This window comes from Acartia tonsa, chromosome 4, assembly GCF_053477335.1.
Source record: "Acartia tonsa isolate MP-2025a chromosome 4, ASM5347733v1, whole genome shotgun sequence".
In the NCBI taxonomy this organism is placed as follows: Eukaryota; Metazoa; Arthropoda; class Copepoda; order Calanoida; family Acartiidae; genus Acartia; species Acartia tonsa.
Genome location: NC_137263.1, coordinates 2,445,574 through 2,470,928, shown reverse-complemented (window position 1 = coordinate 2,470,928; position 25,355 = coordinate 2,445,574). Strand labels below are relative to the sequence as shown.

At 41.6% G+C, this 25,355-nt stretch overlaps 1 protein-coding gene across 1 annotated transcript; it reads left to right on the top strand.

Moving 5' to 3' along the window:
* The first annotated feature begins 1,089 nt into the window (after nucleotides 1–1,089).
* Nucleotides 1,090–25,355, top strand: LOC145315670 (uncharacterized). The gene is made up of 16 exons (XM_080155679.1): nucleotides 1,090–1,185; nucleotides 1,771–1,846; nucleotides 10,809–10,948; nucleotides 11,525–11,597; nucleotides 12,196–12,298; nucleotides 12,724–12,808; nucleotides 15,904–16,024; nucleotides 16,408–16,470; nucleotides 16,536–16,661; nucleotides 18,550–18,612; nucleotides 19,745–19,828; nucleotides 20,445–20,553; nucleotides 21,603–21,757; nucleotides 22,191–22,349; nucleotides 22,941–23,126; nucleotides 24,624–25,355. The coding sequence occupies exons 2-16, from the start codon at nucleotides 1,775–1,777 to the stop codon at nucleotides 24,810–24,812; spliced, it is 1,728 nt and encodes a 575-aa protein (XP_080011805.1). The 5' UTR covers nucleotides 1,090–1,185; nucleotides 1,771–1,774; the 3' UTR covers nucleotides 24,813–25,355.

Here is a 25,355-nt window from a genome sequence, read left to right as displayed (position 1 = left end):
AGACCTATAAGGGATGGATGGAGATATGAATCATGCCGGCCTAGAAAATAGGGAGTGGAGTAAAAAGGGTAGGGCCGGAGAAAAAAGGGGAAAGGGAGAGGAGGCAAAAGCTTAGAGAAGGTGAAAAAAGAGGTAGGGGGGGGGGGGGAAGAGAAATGGAGAAACATTAGGTAAAGAGAAGGAAGAGAAAGAGAGAGGGGAATGAGGACAGGTACACGCGCGTGCCGGCCAGCCTCTAGAGTAGGCCGCATCAGGCATTTTCACCGGCTAGAGTACACACTACACACACACACACAGATCTTCAGGGATAAGACAATGGAAGATAAATTTTTGTACATACACCCACAAATTATGATAAACAAAACCACCCCGGCCCTTCTGTTTGGACACAACATTAGATAAAATAATTTTAAAACCATGGGTTCCAATATAATATACAGTCAAATGTCCCCTCCCTCCCTGCATTTAAAATATGCAGGGCTACAATTTTACTCTTTTTACAGGGGTGTATAAGTCCACATACAAAGTGATTAGCCTGTAGAAGTACTTTTTTAATACCAAATACTTTGATTTAATAAAATTAAATAAATATTTTTTAATAAAATTTTTATTTTGACTTTCTTTTTAACCTATATTTAGATAAGCACATGTAGTACCTATATTTGACTTTGACTCATTAATTTTATTGTAATTTATTGTTAAAAAGTTGAATTAAGTGCTTTTTTACATAAAATCTAGAAAATTCTTCATAAGTACATAAGTTTTTTGGTTATAAAACAACATTAGATTTTTAAAAATCTTTTTATTCCATTTTTATCGAGAAGTTTTGAGATTATGGGTTTTTAAATTAAATATATTTTTTTTTGGGTTAAATTATTTAGATTTTTTTGATAATTTGGAAATTCTATAGGTATTTTAGTACGTTTTTGTAATCAGATATTAATTTGCTTTAATAAATCTTCTTACTTAAGTTTTTTTTATTAAGAAATATTACTTAAAGATACTTATGGAACTTAAATTTATTTTAAAAACCCAACATTGTGAAAGTTATTTGAAAAGGAAATTTAAGAATAAATATTTCTATTTGGATTGGACGACATTTCTGCTATAGCTTTCTAACTGTAAACATAGTTATACTAATTTTTAAGTGAATTTTTGTGATTATTTTTAGTTATTTTAAGAAAGGTAAGAGTAATTAATTTGATTGGACAATACTGTCAGTCTCCAAAGTTTTATAATAACTTTGGGGACTTTAAAAGAATTTTTTTTGGTTGGTTCATTAAGATGAGAGTCCAAATGTTTCAACTACTATAATTGTAATCTAAAGGGGTAATTTTGTGTATCATCATTGGAGATATACATTAATTAATCCGCTATTGTCTTATCCTTTTAGATCACTGCAACAATGTCAATAAATCATTGAATATGACCTTTCTGGGTGTTTAGAATCCCAAGTGTAAAGGGACGGAGGGGACTGTAAATTTTAGTGGTCCCCAAAGTTTTATAAACACACTCTCTCATTCTTTGGCTTATAACTTTAGAGACATTTATCTAATCTTGATTTGGTTGTCCAAACTAAAAGTGCTCAAATTTTTTCTCCAATAATTTTTATTCTACCTGAGGGGTAATTCTCAAATGCTATACATGATTTTTCAATATGGCTGAGAAACGATTCTAATCCAGCGGATATTAATCGGTTTCGAAGCCATACTGGAATAAAATATCTCAAAACTTTTGATAAATATTTTGATAATTTTGTTTTTTTTTCAGAAAAATGAATTTTGAGGGTTTTCAAGACTTGATGCGTCGCATTGCGCGAACATGGTATGAACGGGCTAAAGTTGAGGTAGGTAAATTTACCTATACCTAGGCAGGGTTCTTCAAGAGTAGGACCTTTCATAACCTAACCTAAAATAGAGCTGGATCTTAAAATCATTTTAGTGGTGAGCCAGATCGGGGTGTGCCGAATTTCCGCCAATCACAGTGCGGTATTTCATTAAATGCTGTGCTCATTGGCGGAAAGTTGGCTTACTCCGATCTGCCTCACAACTAAAATGATTTAAAGATCCAGCTTAGATTAAAAATAGTTTTGAGTAAGATGGATAGGTTAATATCATGGAGAAAGAGGACATTGAAATGTAAATTAACCTGGTACCCAAAGTTAACTTAAAAACATTGAGCACTTTCAATAAATCTTAATTGTTTCAAACCATCAGTGTCGAAACTTTTCAACCCTTATTTTTTTCTCCACATAAAAGGATTAATTTTATCATCATTTGAGATGTGCATTAATTTATCGTCCATTGTCTTATCCCCTAGGATCCCTGAATAATCTACAGCATGACCCTCAAAAAAGTATTTTTAAGCATCTGCAGCCCATATTTCTCAATGAATTACCAAAAAATGTATATGTCCTTGTCTGGTAAGCCGAGCGTTCTCGGCCCACAGGGTAACGAGTTCGAGTTCAACGAGCCCTAGCCTTGAATTATTCTACCAAAACAAACTAGCAGGATTTAGTCATACAGAAATTATATATTTAACTGAATAATATTTACAAGCAATGGTTACTATATATATACAACAGATTATAACAATGGTTAGGTTTGAAGGGGGTGTGGGACGCTAGGGCTTAGCTCCCGGCGGTAGACAGGCTGTGGGGGCAGCGGTGGTAAAAGGGGAGGCAGCGCCTCCCGGTTATATAAGCGCGTGAGGGGCGCGTGATAGCTGCATGTTTGAGCCCCTCCCCACATTTAGGCAGGCCAGTTTGACCGCTAGATAGCGGGGTCAACATCGGTCATGAGATAGATGGTGATATAATAAGATTAGTGCAGTGGGTTTGTTATGATAAGTCACAGTGTAGCAACTCTGTAAACTGCCTGTCCGTCTGGTTGTCGTATTACCACAACCTCCCCTTCAAGGGTTGCGTGGCTCTCGAGCCACCAGGCCTTGAACCTGGGGATACGACAACCTATGTCTGCGCAGGACAGGCTCTTCCTGGGGCACAGCTCGGTGGAGGACAGCTCTGGCTACACAGGCTCCACGGGACACTCGTTGCTCGGTCTGGCTGTGGTTGGATATCAGCATTGTCAGCTCCTGGTTGGCTTCTAGACGGGGGTTGGCGACGGCCAGGCCCCGGCGCTGGAAAGTTTGCCTTGTCTGCAGGACTAGCTCTGCCTCAGCGGGTAGCTGGACACGGAGGCCTAGGCTAACTCTGGTGGTTCCCAAGGGGGGAATGACGATGGATGAGGGCGCATAAAATTCCATGGGGGCGCCAGCTTGGTTCAGGTTGCTTGGCCTCCTAGCTCCTACCCGGATAGGGATGGCTGTCATCAACAGGGGGCACATGGCTTCAGCTTCGTCCTCTGGGGCGGCCTCTTCCATTGCAACAGCTGCTTCTCCTCCTACAGGCTCGCTGCTGGCTGGCAGGTGCTCCATGTCTGTATCAGGATTCCAGATGGCATCTCTGGGGGGCTCTGGAACTGGCGGCGGCGGCGGTGGTTCGTTGGGTTGCTCCTGCAGGTCCTCTTCTACTGGGTCACGATCCTGGCCGCTGGGCTGTGGGGCGGCTGCGGCCGGCTGGTGCACTGGGAACTGTCCTGGGTCGCTAGCTGCGGGCGCCGCCGCTCCAACCGGCAGCTCGGTGGCATCCTCGTCGCCGTCCACGTCAACTTGAATGTCTGCTGGAATCTGGTGGGCAGTCACATCTCCAGTGTATTTGCGCAGTTGGCCTACATGCGCGGTAACTTCCGAGATCCTGGCTATTGGAGAGGCAGGTTTGATGACATAATGGACTTCTGTAGCTTTCCTCACTACCTTCCAGGGGCCAGTCCATCTCTTGGTGATCTTGGCTGCCTTCCCTGGCACCAGGCGGGGGGCCAGGTACCAGACCAAGTCTCCAACCTCATACTTGGCCGTGCCTTCGTAGGCTGCCGCGCTCCTCCGGATGGCTCCCTCCTCCTTCTGCTGGATGGCATCATACACTGCATAGTAACGTTGCAGGAGGGCTTGGACGTTGGCTGGAACCGAGGCATATTCTGTTTCTGGCAGCCGGAGCACCATGTCCACCGGAAGCTTGGCCTCTCTCCCAAAGAAGGCCAGGAACGGGGTCACGCCGGTAGATCTGCAGGCCTTGGTGTTGTAGGCGAAGGCAATGGCAGGCAAGTGGGGCTCCCAGTTGTTGTCGTCTTTGTCTAAAAACAGACGCATGCCTGTATTGAGCGTCCGATGGAACCTTTCCACTCGGTTGGACTGTGGGTTGTAGGGTGGTGGATGTGTCAGGCCAATCTCAAGCCTGGAGGCCAGTTCCTGGAATACCTGGCCGGTGAACTCCATCCCATTATCGGAGTGGATCTTCAGGGGGCATCCAAACGTGGCCAGGTGGCGGTGCAGCAGGGCTTCAGCCACCGTGAGGGTGCGCTTGTTGGGGATGGCGTAGAGGCTGACAAACCGGCTGAACCCATCTTGGCAGGTGAGGATGTAGCGGTTCCCAGCTGGGGTCTCTGGCAGCGGCCCCACCAGGTCGATGAACAGGACTTGCTGTGGATACCCCTGGCGGGAGGGTACATGTATCCCTTGCTTCAACCTTTCCTTGGTAACCTTCTGGACACATTCAGGACAAGTCTGAACCATCAGGCGGACGTCACGGGCCAGGTTGGGCCACCAGAAGTGCATGGCAACGCGGGCGATAGTCGCGTCCATCCCAAAGTGTCCAGCCATGGGGGTCCCATGGGCTAGAAAGAACGCGTCCTGCTGGAGGGCCGAAGGCAGCAGGTATCTTGTCCGTTCCCCTGTCAGGGTCTGGTCAGTGGTGGTGAGGCAACCATGCTCGTCAAGTCCCAGGGCTGGGAAGCGGCTGGCGTACTGCTGCTCGTCTCGTTCCTTGCCGCGCAGCTCAGCCTTGGTTGGGGCTCTGCCATCAGCCACCCACTGGCGGACACGGAGCAGGAGCGGGTCTTGTGTCTGGGCTTCTAGTACTCTAGCTGGGTCCAGTCGGGCGGCAGGGGGCCGGCTGGCTGCGGACTCCCCTAGCTGGCAAAGGTTATGGATATACTCAGCCTGCTCTGCTAATTCTTCGGCGCTGGCCGTTGGCATGTTGGCGTCCTCCCGGCGGCTGAGGGCGTCAGCGTTGGTGTTCTGGGTGCCAGGACGGTGGCAGACAGTAAAATCTAGGGCCGCTAGCTCCTCTTGCCAGCGGGCCACCATCCCTGTGGATGTGTTCAGTGACTTCATCTGCAGCAAGGCTGAGGAATCAGTGTTGATCTGGAAGCTGCGGTAGGACAAGATGCCGTGGAATTTCCGGATTCCATACATAATGGCGGCCATCTCTCCCTTCCAGGACGGGTAGCAAGTCTCGGGGTCGGTTGTCTTGCGCCCCACGGCGGCAATCAGTCTCTCCTTGCCGTCCTGGCATTGACTCAGAATGGCAGAGATGGCGCGGCTGCTGAAATCTGTGGTGAGCTGGAATACCGCTGGCAAGTCAAACCTGGGCGGCGCTCGGATGGGGGCTTGACGGAACTTGTCCTTGAGCTGCAGCAGCTGGGCTTCCATCTCAGGTGTCCAGGCTAGGGTCTTGGCCGTCTTCTGCCGATTCATCTCGTAGGTGAGGTCGGCATACTCTGGGATGAACAGGCGGTAGTATCCAAAGAACCCCAGAAGCGCCAGCAAATCTTTGGGGGTGCTGGGGGCCGGCCAGTCCAGGATACGGTCAATATAATCCTCCTGCATGGCTATCCCCTCACGGCTGAGGGTGTGGCCCAGATAGTCCACCTTGGCTCGGAACAGCTTAGTCTTGGCTGGCTTGAGGCGGATTCCTCCCCTGCGGTGGGCTTCCAAGACCTCTCGGAGCCTAGCCAGGTGGGCCCAGGTATCCTGGTGGAAGGTCAGGACGTCGTCAAGGTATGACTGGAGGTTGGCTGTGCCTAATGGGTTTAGGACCCCTGCAATAAATCTGGAATAGACAGATGGTGCCGTAGCCAGGCCAAAGGGCATCCTTTTCCATTGATACAAGCCTCTGGGGGTGGTGAAGGCGGTGCAGGGCCGGCTGTCCTCAGACACACGGATGGTGTAGTATGCGGCCACCGCGTCTAGGGCACTGTAGACGCGGTGCCCTCCAGCTCGTTCTACCAGCTGCTGGATCCTGGGCAGAGGGTAGCTATCCAGCTCCAGGCACTTGTTGAGGGCTCTTTAGTCGACGGCCCAGCGGGTGCTCCCGTCCTTCTTCTTGATGGGCACCAAGGGGCTGCTCCAGGCGGAGTCTGACGGCTCTATGACTCCCTCCTGTAGCCAAGTGTCCAATTGTTTCTCCAGCTCAGCCTCCTGCCGCGGGTTCAGATCCCTAAATCTCTGGCGGATCGGCTGGGTCCCTGGCTTGAGGCGCAGCTGCAGCTCGACTACATCTGTGCAGCCGGGGGTAGAGTTGGAGAAGACGTCCCTGTACTCTGATAACATGGTCCAAACCTCCTTTTTGAGCAAGGGATCCTTGCGCAGGAACTCGTTGTCTTCCATCTCAAGGGCCTCCCACAACTCCTGCATGTCTGGGGGCTCAACAGGCTCTTGGAACGAGTGGAGACTCGGAGGAGGCTTATCAGAAACCTCTAAAATGTCGGGCTTGACCAGCTCCCCTGCCACTGGGAGGCCAGCGTCCAGCAGGAGGGGCGTCTCCCCTTCATTTACCACCAGCACTCGAAACACAGTGGCGGATCCAGGCCTGTGGGCATACAGGCCTTCTGGGATGACAAGATCCTCCCCAAACCTCTGTTCTGGGGCAGCTAGTTGGATGGCATCCTTGGTGCGGTGGCCTACTAACTCAACAGGGACCGCCATGACACCGCGGCCAGGCAAGACCACCCGCTTGGCCGTGCGAAGTTGGGGTGGCTGGCCGTCAGTTGGAGTGACAGCGCTTAGCCTATACGTGGCTGGTGTGGGGTCAGCTTCGGCTCCGGGAGCCACCGGCTGCGACTTGACGGGCTCGGCCTCGGGAGGGGCTGACGTGTCGGAGCCAAGTGTGGCTCCGAGGGCGTCCGGCCACGATTTGACGGGCTCGGCGCTGGGAGAGGCCAAGGCGCTGGGTCCAGCCTGGGCTCCGTGGGCGTCCGGCCGCGACTTGACAGGCTCGGCGCTAGGAGAGGCTGAGGCAGCGGAGCCATGCATGGCTCCGGAGGCAGCCGGCCACGACTTGACGGGCACGGCGCCGGGAGAGGCTGATTCCTGGGAGTTGAGTGTGGCTCCGGGTGCATCAGACCGCGACTTGACGGGTCTGGACTCGGGCTTGGCTGGTTGACTGGCTGGGGGTCCCAGGTAGAGGGGGCCAGGTGGACACGGCTGGCCGTTGATAAAGGTGTCGGAGGAGAAGATTGGTTCTGGAGGGCTGGCAATCTCAGGGAACGTTGTTGGCAGGTTCTCCCGCGGCACCTTGGGCACTGGGGGCAACCCCATGGCTAGCAGGTTGGCCCCCTTATGGGCGTTGAGCGCAGCATCCACCCAGTGTGTGCCTTTCTCGACCACACGCGGCTGCTCTGGCAGTGGGCCTGGCAGAGGCCCTTCATAACTCAGCTCTCTCTCGGCTGTCTCCCGGTCAATGGGGACGCCACGGAGTGGGATAAACTCCCCACGCACCCACAAGCAAGGTGGTTGCATGTCGAAACAGAGCCTAGTTCCGAACTCCTTGAGAAAATACCCTCCTAGGTTCAGAGGGTGTGAGAGGTTCCGGACCACAGTCACGTGGTAAAGATGGAGTATAAGGGTGTGTGAGACTGCCATATATAATTCTTTCAATTTTCCTATTACCTGGAGGGGCTGGCCTTCCTCGTTAGCAGTCAGGATTTGGGTGTTGTCCGGAATCAACATGCGCTGCACGCCCATTGCGTGCATGAGGTGTTCAGAAATTACAGCAGACCCTGGTACACGGTTGCCAGAATTGATCATGGCATCAACCTGTACATGCTGGGCAGGGTCAGGAGTAGGGAACCTTACCCTGATATGGCAGGGGAAGTGGAGGTCCTGCCCTTGAGACAAGGGGGCCTCCCGTTCGGCTGGGGTTGGCAGAAACTTCGGTGGTGGCCGAACCGCAGCTATGGTGGTATCGCTTACCATGGTGGCTTAGACTGTAGCTTCGAATCACTAGAGCTTATTAATTATCACTGGGTCAACAATTTTATATTTATTTTTTATCACTTGGTTGACATTTATACACACTTATGTGTTGTTATCACTAGGGGCTCTAGGTGTGATTCTGGAAGCACTGGCAGCAGGGAATGTCCGTCCTGCAAGGTTCAGAGGGGTGACGGTGGTAGGGAATGACCCGTCCTACAGCGCCGCTGGTTCGAATCCCGAAAATGACGGCAGGGAATGGCCCGTCCTGCAGCGCCTCGGGTTCGAATCCTGGAAGGCAGCGGCAGGGAATGTCCCGTCCTGCCGTGCCTGTGGCTCAAAATCTGCTATCCGTCGCAGTGGTAGGGCTTACTTGTGTGCTGAAGCTTCGCAGCCACACATTGCCTTCTCAAGGAGACCAGCACCCAGCTGTCTGTCTCGTAGGTTTGGCCTGGGTGTCCTGGGGCTTGTCCCAGCTACACTTGCCAATTTAGACTCAGTTCTGTAGCCGTCTGAGCTAAATTATCCGATTACCGTGGCTGCGCACCTAGCGCTACTCCTACACGGTACGGAAAAAGCGTCTTAACTGGCGCTTTTAGCAGGCTAAATCTGCTTGCCGTAGGCCAGAGGCCCACATATTGCGTTCAAAATGATGGAAATTCGACCTAAAAAGGCCGTCTCGCAGGTCAGTTGGCTTCTCAGTTGGCGGCTGATTGTCCCCTTACTTGCCAAAGGGTCCAATCAGAGGTAGAATAGGCTAGTTTCTGTAAGGCTCGATTGAAACACGCTGACACCAAGTTCTGGTAAGCCGAGCGTTCTCGGCCCACAGGGTAACGAGTTCGAGTTCAACGAGCCCTAGCCTTGAATTATTCTACCAAAACAAACTAGCAGGATTTAGTCATACAGAAATTATATATTTAACTGAATAATATTTACAAGCAATGGTTACTATATATATACAACAGATTATAACAATGGTTAGGTTTGAAGGGGGTGTGGGACGCTAGGGCTTAGCTCCCGGCGGTAGACAGGCTGTGGGGGCAGCGGTGGTAAAAGGGGAGGCAGCGCCTCCCGGTTATATAAGCGCGTGAGGGGCGCATGATAGCTGCATGTTTGAGCCCCTCCCCACATTTAGGCAGGCCAGTTTGACCGCTAGATAGCGGGGTCAACATCGGTCATGAGATAGATGGTGATATAATAAGATTAGTGCAGTGGGTTTGTTATGATAAGTCACAGCGTAGCAACTCTGTAAACTGCCTGTCCGTCTGGTTGTCGTATTACCACACTTGTTCTCTGTAGATTTCCACATAAGTAGATATAAAAATATTTTTTTTTTACATCAATTCATTGGTAAAGGTGGCGCTAATCCTTTCGGTAATGAGCATAAATTGGGGAGGGGTTATTTAGGGTCATATTAATAAGTGGGAGATATTATAAGATTTGAGGGAAAATGCTTATAAGAAAAATGTATTCAGTAAAATTTGAAAAGTAGTTTTTTATATGTAAAAGAAACGTTTTTTAATGCAATAAAAGATGTATCAATTGTAAACTTGTTTTTTTTTCTTATTTGTTTTTTAACTGGTTGATAAAAAGTAATATACTAATAAAAAACTAAGAAATATTTAGCAATATCCAGTTTCTCAAGCACTTTGGCTTTAAAAATCTCGGCTGTTAATTGATGTAAAAAAAAATTTTGATATCCTTTGATGTAGAAAATTATAGAGAACAAGTACATATGAATCTTTTAATATTTTATTGAGAAATATAGGCTGCAGATGCTTAAAAATACTTTTTCGAGGGTCATGCTGTATAATACAAAGTAAAACGATGTCTGTCTGTCTGTCTATCTGTCCGTCTGTCTGTCTGTCCGTCCGTCTGTCTGTCCGTCCCTTAAGATCTCGGTAACCACTGAACCGATCGGATTCTACTCTTCAAGGAATATACCTACTGGTCCTGTGGTGGTTTTAGGCTATTTTTTTTTTGGGGGGGGACACCCCCAACCCCCCTAAAAACAAAAAATCCCCCCCTTTTTTTGTAGGGGATTTCCTTGGTCCTTTTACGTATTTCGCCCAAATTTTTTTTTATCACCTCTTGGGGCAAAGCCCCTAGAGGCTATGGGCGATGCCACTAGTATATAAATAATTGGTTGGGTAAAATATATTATAATTACATCCTAAAATATAAAGTGGCAACGTTTTTTTTTGTCTGTTAAGATCTAGTTAACTACTACAGTCTTCCATTTTAGGAAAGCTTCACATAGTATCAGGATGGTTTTAGGCTATTTTCTGTCTTTCCCTTACCCTTTTAAGTACAGAGCTATTAGATCAGTGTAAGAGGAGGGTGTCAACACCTCCTCAAATTCCCTTAGCCAGCTGCGAGCATCACTTTATTAGAGTACATGAAAATCTGGTGCTACATCCAAGTTATAATATATCTATTCATGCTGTCTGTTTCTGAAAGTTGGTATACAAATTTAGATAATGGAGATGGACTACTTGGATATTGCACCAGTTTTTCATGTACTCTGATAAAGTGATGCTCAATAAATTCACTGGCTAAAATAACGATACCTCCCATCCATCCCTTTACCCCATTCCTTTCCCTTCTGTTGGATGAACGAACTGACTAAAAAATGAGGTTTAAATTATCAACCTAAATTGAGGACAAATTTTCCCCCGTCAATACATCGATCCACGCATATTCTATATCCATTAATTTAGATAATGGAGATGGACTATGTGAACGAGTACCTGAAGGGCTCCCCCTTCATAGCCAAGCAGAGCCCGGAGAACGAGTTGGCCTACGAGAGGCTTATGGACGTCAGGCTTAAGCTGGTCGACTTGTCATATGAAATTGACAGGTATTGTCCATAAATCGTTTGTCCTACCAATTTAGAAGTAGCTTTACAAAGTGTTTCAAAAGATCAGCCGTGTGACGTCATGAAAATGAGGGATGAGATGAAAACAGTAAAAGTGTCTGACAATGACGTCAGAAAAAATTAACAATTAACCAATGAGAAGCCAGTATTCACAATGGTAAAATATATAGCGGCCTCTCATTGGTTAATTGTTAACTTTTTCTGACGTCATAGTCAGACACTTTTACTGTTTTCGATGAGAGGAGAAGTGGGAAAGGAAACCGCTAATAAGAGATGGATTCAGACGTTTTTTTATGACGTCACACGGCTAAGACACTTTGTAAAAATACAATTTAGAACTTTTAATGGTGATTCCTGTGACAATTAGAGACGATTTAAATTCCGTAGCAACTCCATAAACGATATCAGAATGTCCTTACGTCATTTTAAAACATGCTGATTTTTTTAAACTTTTTTGACAACATTTTTTTTGTATGATTTAATTATCCCATTTCATTATTTGATTTTTAGAACAATGATTCCTAGGACAACAAGGTATAACATTTTATATTATTGTAGGAACCACGATGCTTACATGAGGTTTATGCACCAAACCTTAAATTCTCCTGATCTGAAAGACAAAATCTGTAAGGTAATATAGTTTTTTTTTCATTTACAGTTCCGGAATAAGCATAAAATATTTTTAACATTTTTTAGGCGCTTTTACAAAAAGTGCTTTCAATTTATGTAAAGATAAGGAGATGGTTGTTTATGCCTATAAGAAACAGCTATAAGCAATCACAGTTTGATTTAAATTAAACAATAAAGTATTATACAGTAAATAATATTTTTAGCTTTTTTCATTGTACATTATCTATTATAGATTAGCTCCATTTCTGAAAATTAATAAATTAAAACGGCAAAATTTAATATTTAACATTGATATATCACCTCTAGGGGACAGGATACAACATTTGAATGCATCTCTGGACTAAATCTGGTTCATTATGAGTCCAAACGTCTTACATCCAACCAACCGTTTGATTGCATAGCCTTTGTCTGTAAGTCTTAACTGCGCATGGTAATAAGATGTATTTGTTTTGGGCCAAGACATCCCCCCTACTCTGATAACTAATGTCGCGAACCTAACATAGCAGTGCAGCGGTAGAAACTATTTGTTGCCTCTATAATTATACCACGGTGTTGGGCTACGGCTGGACACTATGACTGATCTCTACCTGTATGTTTAGCCGCTGCGGCCTCCAGAGAGAAACCTGATTGACCTGGAGCTGATGATCATGGAACAGGTCGCAGACTGGGAGCTGGACGTGGGCAAGGTCGAGCCGGAATCAAGTAAGTATGGCGGGTAATATGTTTCCAGTATGGCTTCGAAACCGATTAATATCCGCTGGATTAGAATCGGTTAGAAGCCATACTGAAAAGCCATGTACTGTACATTACCGTAATACACACAATTTTCCACGAAAATTTAAAAAAATCATAAAAAATTAATACTCGGGGCTAAAAAAAACTCAACTAAAGAAATTATCATCCATCCAAAAAATATTTATGTTTTTTGAAGCATTAGTGTCGTCATACCGACAATTCAAGTAAGTTGTATGCTAGATGCTCGTTGGTAAGGGGTATCCATAGAAATAGCTGCCTGTCTTAAATAAGAGCCGAGAAAATTGCATGTCACACATTTCGTAACGGGCTGAATAATGGACAGACACACAGACAGACAAACATCGCTACTAATAAACCTAATACTTGTTCAGGTTGGGATAAAGTTAACGATTTGGTTGTGACCCTTCCTAATGGAACTACCAAGACAATCAGAGTCTCTACAGAAGCACAGAGAAGGTAAATTATAGGGTAGGGGCGCAGCTATAATGTTTTACAGGGGGTGGTGTAATCTTCCCTAAGAATAAGGGGGGTGTAACACTCCCTAATGGAATTACCAAGACTATCAGAGTCTCTACAGAAGCTCAGAGAGGTAAATTATAGGGTAGGGGCGCACCAATAATGTTTTTAAAAGGGTGGTGTAACCCTCCCTAATAATAAGGGGTTGTAACCCTCCCTAATGGACTTACCAAGACAATCAGAGTCTCTACAGAAGCACAAAGAAGGTAAATTCTAGAGTAGGGGCGCAACAATAATGTTTTAAATGGGGTAGTATAACCCTCTCTAATGAAAAAGCGGGGTTGTGACCCTACCTTATGGAACTACTAAAATTATCAGTCTCTACAGAAGCACCGAGAAGGTAAATTATAGGGTAGTGGAGCAGTCATATTGTTTTACAGGGGGTGGTGTAATCTTCCCTAAGAATAAGGGGGGTGTAACACTCCCTAATGGAATTACCAAGACTATCAGAGTCTCTACAGAAGCTCAGAGAGGTAAATTATAGGGTAAGGGCGCACCAATAATGTTTTTAAAAGGGTGGTGTAACCCTCCCTAATAATAAGGGGTTGTAACCCTCCCTAATGGAACTACTAAAACAATCAGAGTTTCTACAGAAGCACAGAGAAGGTAAATTATAGGGTAGGGGCGCAGCATTAATGTTTTTGAAGGGGGTGGTGTAACCCTTCCTAAAAATAAGGGGTTGTAACCCTCCCTAATGGAACTACTAAAACAATCAGAGTTTCTACAGAAGCACAGAGAAGGTAAATTATAGGGTAGGGGCGCAGCATTAATGTTTTTGAAGGGGGTGGTGTAACCCTTCCTAAAAATAAGGGGTTGTAACCCTCCCTAATGGAACTACTAAGACAATCAGAGTTTCTACAGAAGCACAGAGAAGGTAAATTATAGGGTAGGGGCGCAGCATTAATGTTTTTGAAGGGGGTGGTGTAATCTCCCCTAAGAATAAGGGGGGTGTAACACTCCCTAATGGAACTACCAAGACTATCAGAGTTTCTACAGAAGCACAGAGAAGGTAGATTATAGGGTAGGGGCGCAGCAATAATGTTTTTAAAGGGGGTGGTGTAACCCTCCCTAATAATAAGGGGTTGTAACCCTCCCTAATGGAACTACTAAAACAATCAGAGTTTCTACAGAAGCACAGAGGAGGTAAATTATAGGGTAGGGGCGCAGCATTAATGTTTTTGAAGGGGGTGGTGTAACCCTTCCTAAAAATAAGGGGTTGTAACCCTCCCTAATGGAACTACTAAAACAATCAGAGTTTCTACAGAAGCACAGAGAAGGTAAATTATAGGGTAGGGGCGCAGCATTAATGTTTTTGAAGGGGGTGGTGTAACCCTTCCTAAAAATAAGGGGTTGTAACCCTCCCTAATGGAACTACTAAGACAATCAGAGTTTCTACAGAAGCACAGAGAAGGTAAATTATAGGGTAGGGGCGCAGCATTAATGTTTTTGAAGGGGGTGGTGTAACCCTTCCTAAAAATAAGGGGTTGTAACCCTCCCTAATGGAACTACTAAGACAATCAGAGTTTCTACAGAAGCACAGAGAAGGTATATTATAGGGTAGGGGCGCAGCATTAATGTTTTTGAAGGGGGTGGTGTAACCCTTCCTAAAAATAAGGGGTTGTAACCCTCCCTAATGGAACTACTAAGACAATCAGAGTTTCTACAGAAGCACAGAGAAGGTAAATTATAGGGTAGGGGCGCAGCATTAATGTTTTTGAAGGGGGTGGTGTAACCCTTCCTAAAAATAAGGGGTTGTAACCCTCCCTAATGGAACTACTAAGACAATCAGAGTTTCTACAGAAGCACAGAGAAGGTAAATTATAGGGTAGGGGCGCAGCATTAATGTTTTTGAAGGGGGTGGTGTAACCCTTCCTAAAAATAAGGGGTTGTAACCCTCCCTAATGGAACTACTAAGACAATCAGAGTTTCTACAGAAGCACAGAGAAGGTAAATTATAGGGTAGGGGCGCAGCATTAATGTTTTTGAAGGGGGTGGTGTAACTCCTCCTAAGAATAGGTGGGTAAGTCCCCCTCCCTAATGGAACTACTAAAACAATTAGAGTCTCCACAGAAGCACAGAGAAGGTAAATTATAGAAAAGGATCGCAGCAATATTGTTTTAAGAGGGTTATATAACCCTCCATACGAATAAGGGGGTATGTAAACCTCCATAATGGGTGATTGGGTGATTTTTTTTCCAGGGGCGAATTCCCGGGAGTGTGGAGATACCCTCCATCAAAATAATTATAAACCTCACGTGGATAAATAAGAAGCTTTACTTTGAAGGATAACCATTTCGGTTGCGAGATCTTTAGCTACAGACACAAAGATACAAAGACAGGCAGAAATCCTGTTACTTTTATTTAAGAACTAGCGGCTACACTCCTAGAGGCCTCTAGTGGCACTTTAAATGTTTTTTGTGATTTTCTTGGGAGGGTGGTTGTACCCTCCCCCAAAATAGTTATAAACCTACTGTGGACAAATAAGAAGCTATACTATTAAGAAGAACCCGATCGGTTCAGCGGTTAGCGAGATCCGTTTAAATAACTTTTAGGACCATGGAAAGAAAACAAAGTCACTTTTAATATATATAGACCTTAAAAATTGAATTATTTGTTATATAACCTAAGAGTTAAGACTCTAGGGGGCTAGGTGTCGCTTCGGGTACTAGACCTAAATCTCCACGCACCTTGGAACATACTTGCAATTGCAATGATTGCGGTGTAAAGCGTCCATTCACCCATCAGACAACCAACTCTCTGAGATGCACGACCTTTGTCTGAGAAGTCCCAACTGTGCACGGTAGCGAGTTGCGCCTGTTTTGGGCCAAGGCATTCCCCCCACTCTAACTATTTACGTCGCGCATCTGACATAGTAGCAGTGGGAACAATTTTAAACGTCTTTAGTTATGACGCGGTGTCGGACCGAGATTCGAACCTATCACCTTCCCGACGACGAGCGGATGCGCTACGTGTTGAGCCACGGTCGCGGGTTTATAACCTAAGGTTCGATATATCTAATTTTCTATATATTTTAGAAACTGGTTCGGCCTGTGTCCTATCTCCCTGAAGATAGGCAGCTTGAAGATGTGTGGAGGATGTAAGTTGGTCGGGTACTTTGGCAAGGAGGAACAGAAGTCGGACTGGCCCAATCATAAGGTAGCTACGCTTTATATTTTCATTCGCAGGATATTTATTCGTTGGTTAAAATACTTCAGGATATATTTTTTAGGAATTGGGTAATTTTTTTCATCTTCATAGGAAATTATAATGAACATAAATTTAACACCCATTGACTTTTCCCTTAAGATCCCTACTATGGACGGATGTTATCATATATTAACTTATATTCTAAGAAAAACTATTTAACATTTAACCAAAATAAATATTTTATATATGAGGTTAAATAAAATTTTATATATTCACGCAACCTTCTGGTTAAAAAATTATATCTAAGTTTTTGCCAGTAGCTTGAAGTAATACACCACACATACATAAAATCAATATAAAGAATGAAAATTAAATCTTTTGTTGTTGTTTAGGAAGTATGCAAAGCAATTACAAATCTGATGAAAAAATCAGGAGTCAAACACGTTACAGAAAAGGTTATTTTTTTCTTGTTCTATTTGATATTTTTTTTACCACACCCCTTAAGTTTAGTTAATTTTAGTTGAAAGGAGACAGACTGCAGAGTGCGCTCTCCATGGAGTTGGGTAGAGATTTGAACCAGGCGGAATTAGACCTGGTCCACTATCCTAGAATCTGTGCGGTGTGCAATGGCTCTGGCGCTAATCAGGTAGGCGGGGAGTGTTAATTGTAATGCGCTAATATTCATTAAACCTTGTTAAGTATCCTAGAATCTGCACTGTGTGCATGTGCAATGGCTCTGCCGCTAATCAGGTGGAAGGGGATTGTGAATTGTATTTCGCTAATATTCATTAGATTTTGTCCACTATTCTATAATCTGCGCGGTGTGTAATGGCGTTGGCGCTAATCAGGAAGGCAGGGAGTGTAAATTAGAAAGCGCTAATATTCATTAAACCTGGTTCAATATCCTTATCCTAGAATCAGCGCGGTGTGCAATGGCTCTGGGGCTTATTAGGTAGGCGAGGAGTGTCATTTGTAATGGGGGCAATTTCTGTTGAAAGGGTTGAGTAACACTCCCCTTAAATAGTTTTAAAATTTCCTTGCACACATGAGAAGCTTCACTGTAAAGGAGAATTGAATAGGCCAAGATTCTTCGCTACAAATACACACATCCTGTTACTTTTATATAAAGATATATTTTCACAATCTATCTACGTGAAAGAATTTAATGGTATAGCTGTATATTGCAATTTTATAGCCATTAAACTGTTACTATAGAACATAGTTCGTAGCCACTCTATAATAAATTATTTACATTGTCTTGGGTAACGTGAGCGATATCAAGCTATTTTAGTCATTGATATCCTCTGGATTAGAACCAGTTATACAGAAAAAGCATTAAAGGTCTTCTTTGTACTCACAAGGCATTTCAAGTGAAATTACCAAAAACATAATTTATAACTTATTATTATTAGACCTTGATTTTCTATTTATTGTCTGCACTAGACTTTATACTTTGAAAGTTACTTTTCTTGTTTTTTTAGTAAAAGTAAAATGCCTAAAAATTGCTTAAAAATGCATTTTGTTATTATAAAATATACATACAGTACAAGCAAAGAAAGAAGCTGGATGTGTTTATATTTAATAATATCTCGGGAACCTCTGTACCAGCTCAGGTTTCAGGCTATTTGTAAGCTGTGTACTTGAATATTCCGGTCCTAAGAAAACACCTAATTTTAATAGCGAAGCTATTATATGTATATATAAATTTGTTTGTCTGTCTGTCAGTCTATCTGTCAATCTGTAGTGCTTAGTTATTATTTTTAATATCTCTATTGTCTTTTGATAAAAACCAGTTGCTTAACCCCTATCCTCTAGGGACGGCTATGAGAAATCAGGAGAATAGCCTAAAACCATGGACAGTCAATTATAAAGCTTCCCTGAAAAATATGTCCATTTCGTACCAGTATTTTCTGAGATCAATAGCTGCAGACATTAAAAAACTTACTACTTTATATTATACTAGCAACTACGCCCCCTAGAAGCCTCTAGGGGCACTGCACTGGTATGAGAAGGAAAAGTCGACCTTATCCTATTTTAAGTTTGAGTTTCAAAAGAGTTATAAAATTTTTTGGGGGGGCAGAGGGGGTGCAGACACCCTCTCGAAAAATAGTACCTATAAGAAGAGTCACTGTAAAGGAGAACAATATCGGTTCAGCGGTTAGCGAGATCCTTCGGGACAGACAAAAAACGCTTACTACTTTATATTATAGTATTGTATAGGGTGTTTCAAGATAAATGAGTTTAAAAAAAAACATAATTATGCATAGAAAAAAATAAAATGCTTTACACATTTGGAAACCTATTTTGGGACATTTATGATTTTTTTTTGCATAAATCGTTGAAATACTTATTTTTAAACATTTTAGACATAAATGTCCAACCGCAGGTTTTCTAAATATATAAAGCATTTTTTTCTATGCATAATTAAGTTTTTAAAAACCTCATTTCTCTTGAAACACACTGTATATATTTTTTAAAGTGTACTACTCGATTAATCAAAAGAGTTTTGTTAATTGTTATTTGTATTATTTTAGGATTCTCTAAGAAACTGTACTAAATGTAACTGTGTGGCTTGGTGCAACAATTGTATAGAACAGGTAGGTTTTATTTTAGTTGAATTATAATCCGCTAGGTTGTGCTAAATGATTATGTTGTTAGTGATTATTTATTAAAATTAATCCTTTTAGGCTGTATTACAAATAGTTTTGTATTTCTAATAGGTTATTTTTAATTCTAAGTTTAGTTTGAATGCAATTTTTGAAACTTTTAATAAAACTTACCTTTAAAATTTATTATAATCCAATATAAATCTAATGAAGTTAATTAAAGAATTAACAAACAGATTTAAAAACAAGTTAGATTCTTAAATATTTTCACTTACTTAAGTGCACTTAGTTAGAAGGTCGCAATTTATTCTTTCAATATTTAAAGCTATCAAAGACAATGTTATGTACTTTTAGGATTTTTTTCCCAATGAGATTTATTTATCTTTGATTGTTCTATCGCTGTGTGTAAAAACATACTTGTAGATGGATTGGAGATAAATTAGTAAAAAGACAAATTGATTTTCTCTTATCATAATAAACATAGGAATACTTTTGTAAATTGTACCACTTTTCTTAGAGATCGCAAGGGATACGGCAGTAGACGTTAAATTTATTTATATACATCCCAAATGATGTTAATCAAAATTACCTCTACTCTAGGTCAAAAATGTTGGTTGAAAAGTGTGAACTATGCTAGTTTGTACTAACCAATCAAAATTTAATGTACCCAAAATTACTGACCTACTGATTGAGAGCATCGTTATTTAAGCCCGCTGCAAGTTCTACTTTATTAGAGAACATGAAAACATTGTGTAAGAAATTAAGAATAAAGTAATAATATATTTATTGATAAAATTGGCTTTTTAAATACAAATTAGTAAAGGGTTTGTTAGTTTATCTGAAGATTAATGCTTGATATAAGAAGTTGAAAAGTATTTACCCCATTTCCAAGTTATTATAGAATCAGTAAGGATGAATAGTAAAGGAAAAACAAGTATGAAACCATTTGTAGGATCAAAGCTTAGCAAATCAGATGGCCAAATTCACTTAATTCACAAATATAATTTTAGGGCAAACCCTCTTATGAAGAATAGTACCACAATAAGACCCTCTCTATAGAGCATTACATATACTTAAAAAGACTGACAGACTACATATTACTACTAACCAAAATAAATCTTAGGGTAAACCCTCTCATGAAGAATGGTGCCACCTTTTGAAAACTTCAATTGAAGATTATAAACACGAGAAAAGTCTGGGTCATCAGGTAAAGTCTAGCATGACGGACGGCCTTTGTATTCAAAGTGTAGTGATGCTACGCTTCGAGTTCAACAACAACATATAATTCTATTCACAAGTATAAAGGTTTTAACAATACTAAATGTTTCTATCTACAGATTAGGCTAGGTCAATTACAATATAAATATGTATGTATTTTGGGGGGAAGGATTTAAATATAAAATGGTTTTTGATTAAATTTAGATTTCTTACAATAATACAGTTTTACAATATATTCATTATAAAAAGGGAACGTAGCTACTCGTGCTATAGGTCTGTACGCTACATTAGAACAAACCTTACATAATCAAAATCAATCAAAATCGATGACACTCTGCTAAAGTATAAAAGTACTAACGACTACTCTCCCTAGAAGCCTCTAGGGGCACTTAGGGAGAGGGGAAAGTAGTTGGACTACCACTCTTTTCAATTTTAGTTTTTAATTAGAAAAATTAAAGATTCTTTTTGGGGGTAATTATTTTCTAGGAACGATCTTCTTAGGAGGTCGGAATTACCCTCCCCCAAAATAGTTATAAACCTTCCCTGGACCTTTAAGATATACAAACCCTTCCTAGCAACCATTACAATTTTATTTTTTTAAATAGGTAACAAAGTACGAGCCTACCATAGAAAAGAAATACAAGTGTTTGCCAGCTAGCATTGAAATTTTATTTGAAAAAGATGTCAATAAACTAGTCTCTAATAAATTACCAGGTATTATTATATCTTTAGTAGCATAGCTACTCTAAATGTAGAAAATGATTGTATGCTATCTAATAAATTAGTCATAAAATCTATTTGTATACCATAAAAAAATATCAAAATTGGTATGTTTGAAACCAATAGCTTTTCATTTGAGGTTTTTGACTCATAAAATCTATGTAAATAAACAATTACACTGACAAAAATTTCTTTAAATATATACCCCTTATAAGATTAGTAGGCGAAAAAGTTATAATTAGTTCACCTAATCAAGTTTTAATAAAAGTCCCCAAAGATGTTAAGCAGAAAAATTTAGAAGATGATTAGAGTCCTTCCATAGATTATGACGTTCAGGGGCGTCCAAGCTTTTTATTTTGAGGGGGGTAAAATTTTTTTAAGGGGGGGGTAATTCGGTTTTGGGGGGGGTAAAAGGGCGCGCGAAGCGCGCCGCAAATTTTTTTTACCCCCCCCCAAAATTTTTACCCCGGGGGTAAAATTTGCTTGGGGGGGGTAATTACCCCCCCTGAAATCTGTTGGCAGGGGTAAAATTTGTTTACCCCCCCCCCAAAATTTACCCCCGGGGTAAAATTTTTGGGGGGGGTAATTTAAATTTGATCAAAAATTTAGTATTAAAAATGCGCGCGAAGCGCGCAAAAATTTTTTTTGTTAGAGATTATTTTGGGGGGGGTATTTACCCCCCCAAAATTGTTTGGGGGGGGGGTAAATACCCCCTCCTAAATGGTTGGGGGTGCCTACGGCACCCCCAGGGTAGGGGTAAATTTTAAATGGGGGGGGGGGTAATCGCCCCATTACCCCCCCCCCTTGGACGCCTATGATGACGTTATACGATAGAATAGCCAATGAGAGGCCATGGCATATACTGCAGTATACACTGTAATTGACCAATGGTAAAATTTATGCTGGCTCTCATTGGTTATTTATCGTATGACGTCATAATCTGTGGAGGGACTTTAATCATCTTCAAAAATTTACAGTCCAATGTCCCCTCCCTCCCTGCAATTTTGACTCAGTATTTGACGTAATCATTCTTATTTGCCTAGGTTACCAAGAAAGTGAGCTGCGCTACCTGACCTTCCTGTACACGTGTCCGCTGACAGTCCTGTACGCGGCTGAACAGTCCGGCCTCGCCGATGGTAAATCCGTTGACACAGTCACCAGCCTCACTATTCATCTGGTCGGGGCTAGGATAGCTGAGGTAATTTTTTAAAAATATTATTTTACATTCAAATATGTTTTTAACAAAACCGTTTACGAGATCTTACTTAAAAGTTATACAGAAAGACAACTTGCTACTTTAGTATACTCAGGAAGGAGGGGACATTTGGCTGTTTACAGTAGTCTTTTTATAGTTCTATAAAAAAAAAACTTTTCTTATTTGATGGCTTACAATGTGAGTACTATTATTTAATTCTGATTTGTTGGTTCATTAAGTGTCCAAATGTTTCAAGCACTAAATGTAATCTACAGAAATGTAATTTACAAGCAGGGAAAGGACAAAATAAAGTTTTCTTCACCCCCCCCCCCTATCTAAAATTCAAAAAGGGAGAAATTAAAATTTAATAATTTTCGGTTTCAGATGATTAATTCATTGTTCATTATCCCTATCCTGTATCTCTAATTATTTTTAGGTCCGCCATTTAATTGGTTGGGAGATAATTGCGCTGCGCTTGCCCAAACTCAAATCTCTGAATGTCGTCTTTATCGGAGACGAGGTGATCAGCGGAGATTTCCCGCCAGTTTTCTCACTCAAAAGCAATCAGGCACAAAAGGAGCGGCCAGAGCTGGAGGTATATACTTTTTATTTGGTTAAAAAGTACATGTTTATTGTTTAACACGTAATTTTCATTATTTATCCTACTATATAAAGTAGTTTGCTTTTTCGTCTGTAGCGAAGGCCATCTCACTAACTGCTGAACCGACATGGTTCCCCTTTTCAGCAAATCTCCACATAGGTCCAGGACAGGTTTATAACTATTTTTAGGGAGGGTATCCCTACCCTCCCAATAGAAACGCCCCTATAAAAAATGACCCTTCTCAAACTCCCTATACCCTCAAGGGTACCTAGGGGCTTTGCCCCAAGAGGTTTAATCAAACCAATTTTTCGTATTTTAGATTTAAAAGAAAAATATTTTTTTTTGGGGGGGGGGGGTAGTTTCAGTTTAAAAAGGAAATTTTTTTTTTGATGGGGGGTATTTTTCATTTTTTGGGGGGTTGGAGGTGTCCCATCCCCCAAGAAAATAGTTACCTATGAGAAGCTACCCTGTAAAGGAGAACCCGATCGGTTCAGCGGTTAGCAAGATCCCTCGCTACAAACAAACAGACAGACAAACAGACATCGTTCTACTTTGTATTATAGCTATAACAATATTTTTTTTCAGGTGCAATACACATTTGAGCCGCCGTGCCTGTACCAGGACTACGTGACCGGCTCCAGCTACAGCCAGCCTGACATTGTGGCCGCTCTGGACTGCGGCTTCAAGTGGTACCCCACCTGGGACCCGTGTATCCCCAGCCTCATGCCCAAGCCCGGGGTACCCCTTGTCTTCACAGAGTTCAACCTTCAGGTTAGGTTTGGTTAAATCGGGTAAAGGGTAACCCTGTAAGGGCAACGAAGGTACAGGCCCAATAAGCTGTACAAGAAATACTGAAAATAAGTAATAGAAAACAAGAGTCATAGAATTTAGATTGTTGATCAAAAAGAGATTATTAAAAATCGGGCACTTAAAGTGGGCGGGAAGCTAACCTTCCCGTTTTTTCATTTCAGTTTTAAAAATGAAAAGCCTAAAAGAATTTAAGGGGGGGTGGTCAATTTATTCAAGGGGCAACTTCTCTTTGGAAGGGGGATGGGCTTGGTACCAAAAATAGTTATTAACTTCTCCTGAGCCTTCAATGTAAAGGAGAATCATATCGGTTAAGCGGTTACCAAGATCCTTCATCAAACACAGATAGACACAGATCCTGTTACTCTTATAATATAAAAATATATGTTAAAAAGACAGAAATAGATAAAATATGGAGTAGCTACTCGTTTAAACAAAAATACATTTGGTAAAACAAACAAAAAATAAACATGCTTTTAAAAGAAACAATGACAACTAATTTTAATAGAAGCGAAGCCTTATTCCAGATATATAGTAAACATATGAAAGATATGTAATTTCATTTTTAATATGAACTAATTATGATGGTAATGGATATATTAATACTTAAATATTACAAAAAAAATTTTTGTTCTCTAATAAAGTGAAACTCGCAGTCGGCTAAAATAACGATTCCCCTCCCCTATCCATCCCGTTTACGATGTTTCCTCCCCTTCTACTGGATGAACGAACTGCCATATAAATTAGTTTTATGTTAGCTAGAGAAAACGAGAGAAGTAGAAAGAGAGAGTGAGAAATAAAGAAAAGAGAAAAATAGAGGGACAGAAAAAAAACAAATTGTTGAAAAAGGGAAAGAGCATAGATAATTTTGCATTACAGACGGACAGAAAAACATACAGACGCAAACAGACAAACAAACACTTAATCTTAAAGAGAAGCTTTACTACTAAAATATGTGTACACTTTTATTAATTATGTAAAAATGTAATTTTGTATAAAAGGCAAACTTTATGTTTTTGTCACGCGATAAATACATTTTTTAAGCGAAGCTCCTCTATATTTAGGATAGGCCGTTCGTCCGTGGGTATCATAAATCTCTGATTGTTCTCTTTACGTCAAAATCTTCATATGTTGCATGAGATTCATGTAACATGATTTACGCTGTTTTATTCGAGTTTTTTTCCTAAAAATTAAAAATTCTGTCACTCAGTCCAAGAGTCTGTAACGCTCTGGGGGAAATGGGATTTTCTTGGATGCTATTTTATCATATTCCCTACACCAATGAGCATCTAATCCATTATTTACTTTGTCTGTCAGTTTGTCAGTTATGTTATATGTGAAAGGTTTCGTGATTTTTTCAACTTATTTGTCATTATCCTCCATAATTATTTGTGCTTCAATACTTATGGATGTTATTATTCTTGTTTTAAATAATATATTAATTAAAAATGTTTGTTTTAGGACACGAAGGACAATCTGTCCAAGGTTGAGAAGTTGATGGAGGACAACAGCCTGGAGACCGTTGTCCCGCCCCGCCGCAATCCCTACTGTTCCCGCCGTCCCGTCCGTTGCAGCGATCAGTCTGGAAATTATGCCAAGAACAGCTGTATCTTCTCTAATGATTATATTTGTGTTGTCAAGAAGAAATAATTTTGGAGAAGTTTTGCTCAATTTAGGTGGAATCACAAAAATATGTAGTTAGGTTAGTTGTCTTGAAATCTTTGGGAGCGTTTTTTAAAATCTTCATTTTGTGTTACAAACCTTTCCAACAAAGATTTTGTTATACACAAGGGGTAATTTTGTTAATCATAGCTGGTATACCTATCTTTTATGTGATTCCACCTAATTTTCCTTTGTGAATTTATTATTACTTTGATTGATCTTACACCAGATTATCATGTACTCTAATAATGTGAAACTTGTAGCTGGCTAAAATAGCGATTCCCTCCCCATCTACTGGATGAACGAACTGACCAATAATTAAGGTCCATAGTAGCAAGCTAAATTTACTACAAATTTCATAATATCCACGTCTATATCCATTTTTATAGCTCATATAATTATAAATATTTATATATAAGAATAATCTATGCTAAAGTAGATATTTTCGACATTGTTAAAAAATTGTTAGTTTTCATCTTTATAAATTAAATTTATATGTAATTGCAAATTGTGTATAGATGTATAATAATT

Coding starts and splice junctions, on each gene's coding strand:
- LOC145315670 (XM_080155679.1), top strand. CDS start 1,775: ATGAATTTTGAGGGTTTTCAAGACTTGATGCGTCGCATTGCGCGAACA. Junction 10,949..11,524: donor TTGTCATATGAAATTGACAG/GTATTGTCCATA, acceptor ATATTATTGTAG/GAACCACGATGCTTACATGA. Junction 18,613..19,744: donor GCAACAATTGTATAGAACAG/GTAGGTTTTATT, acceptor AATAAATCTTAG/GGTAAACCCTCTCATGAAGA.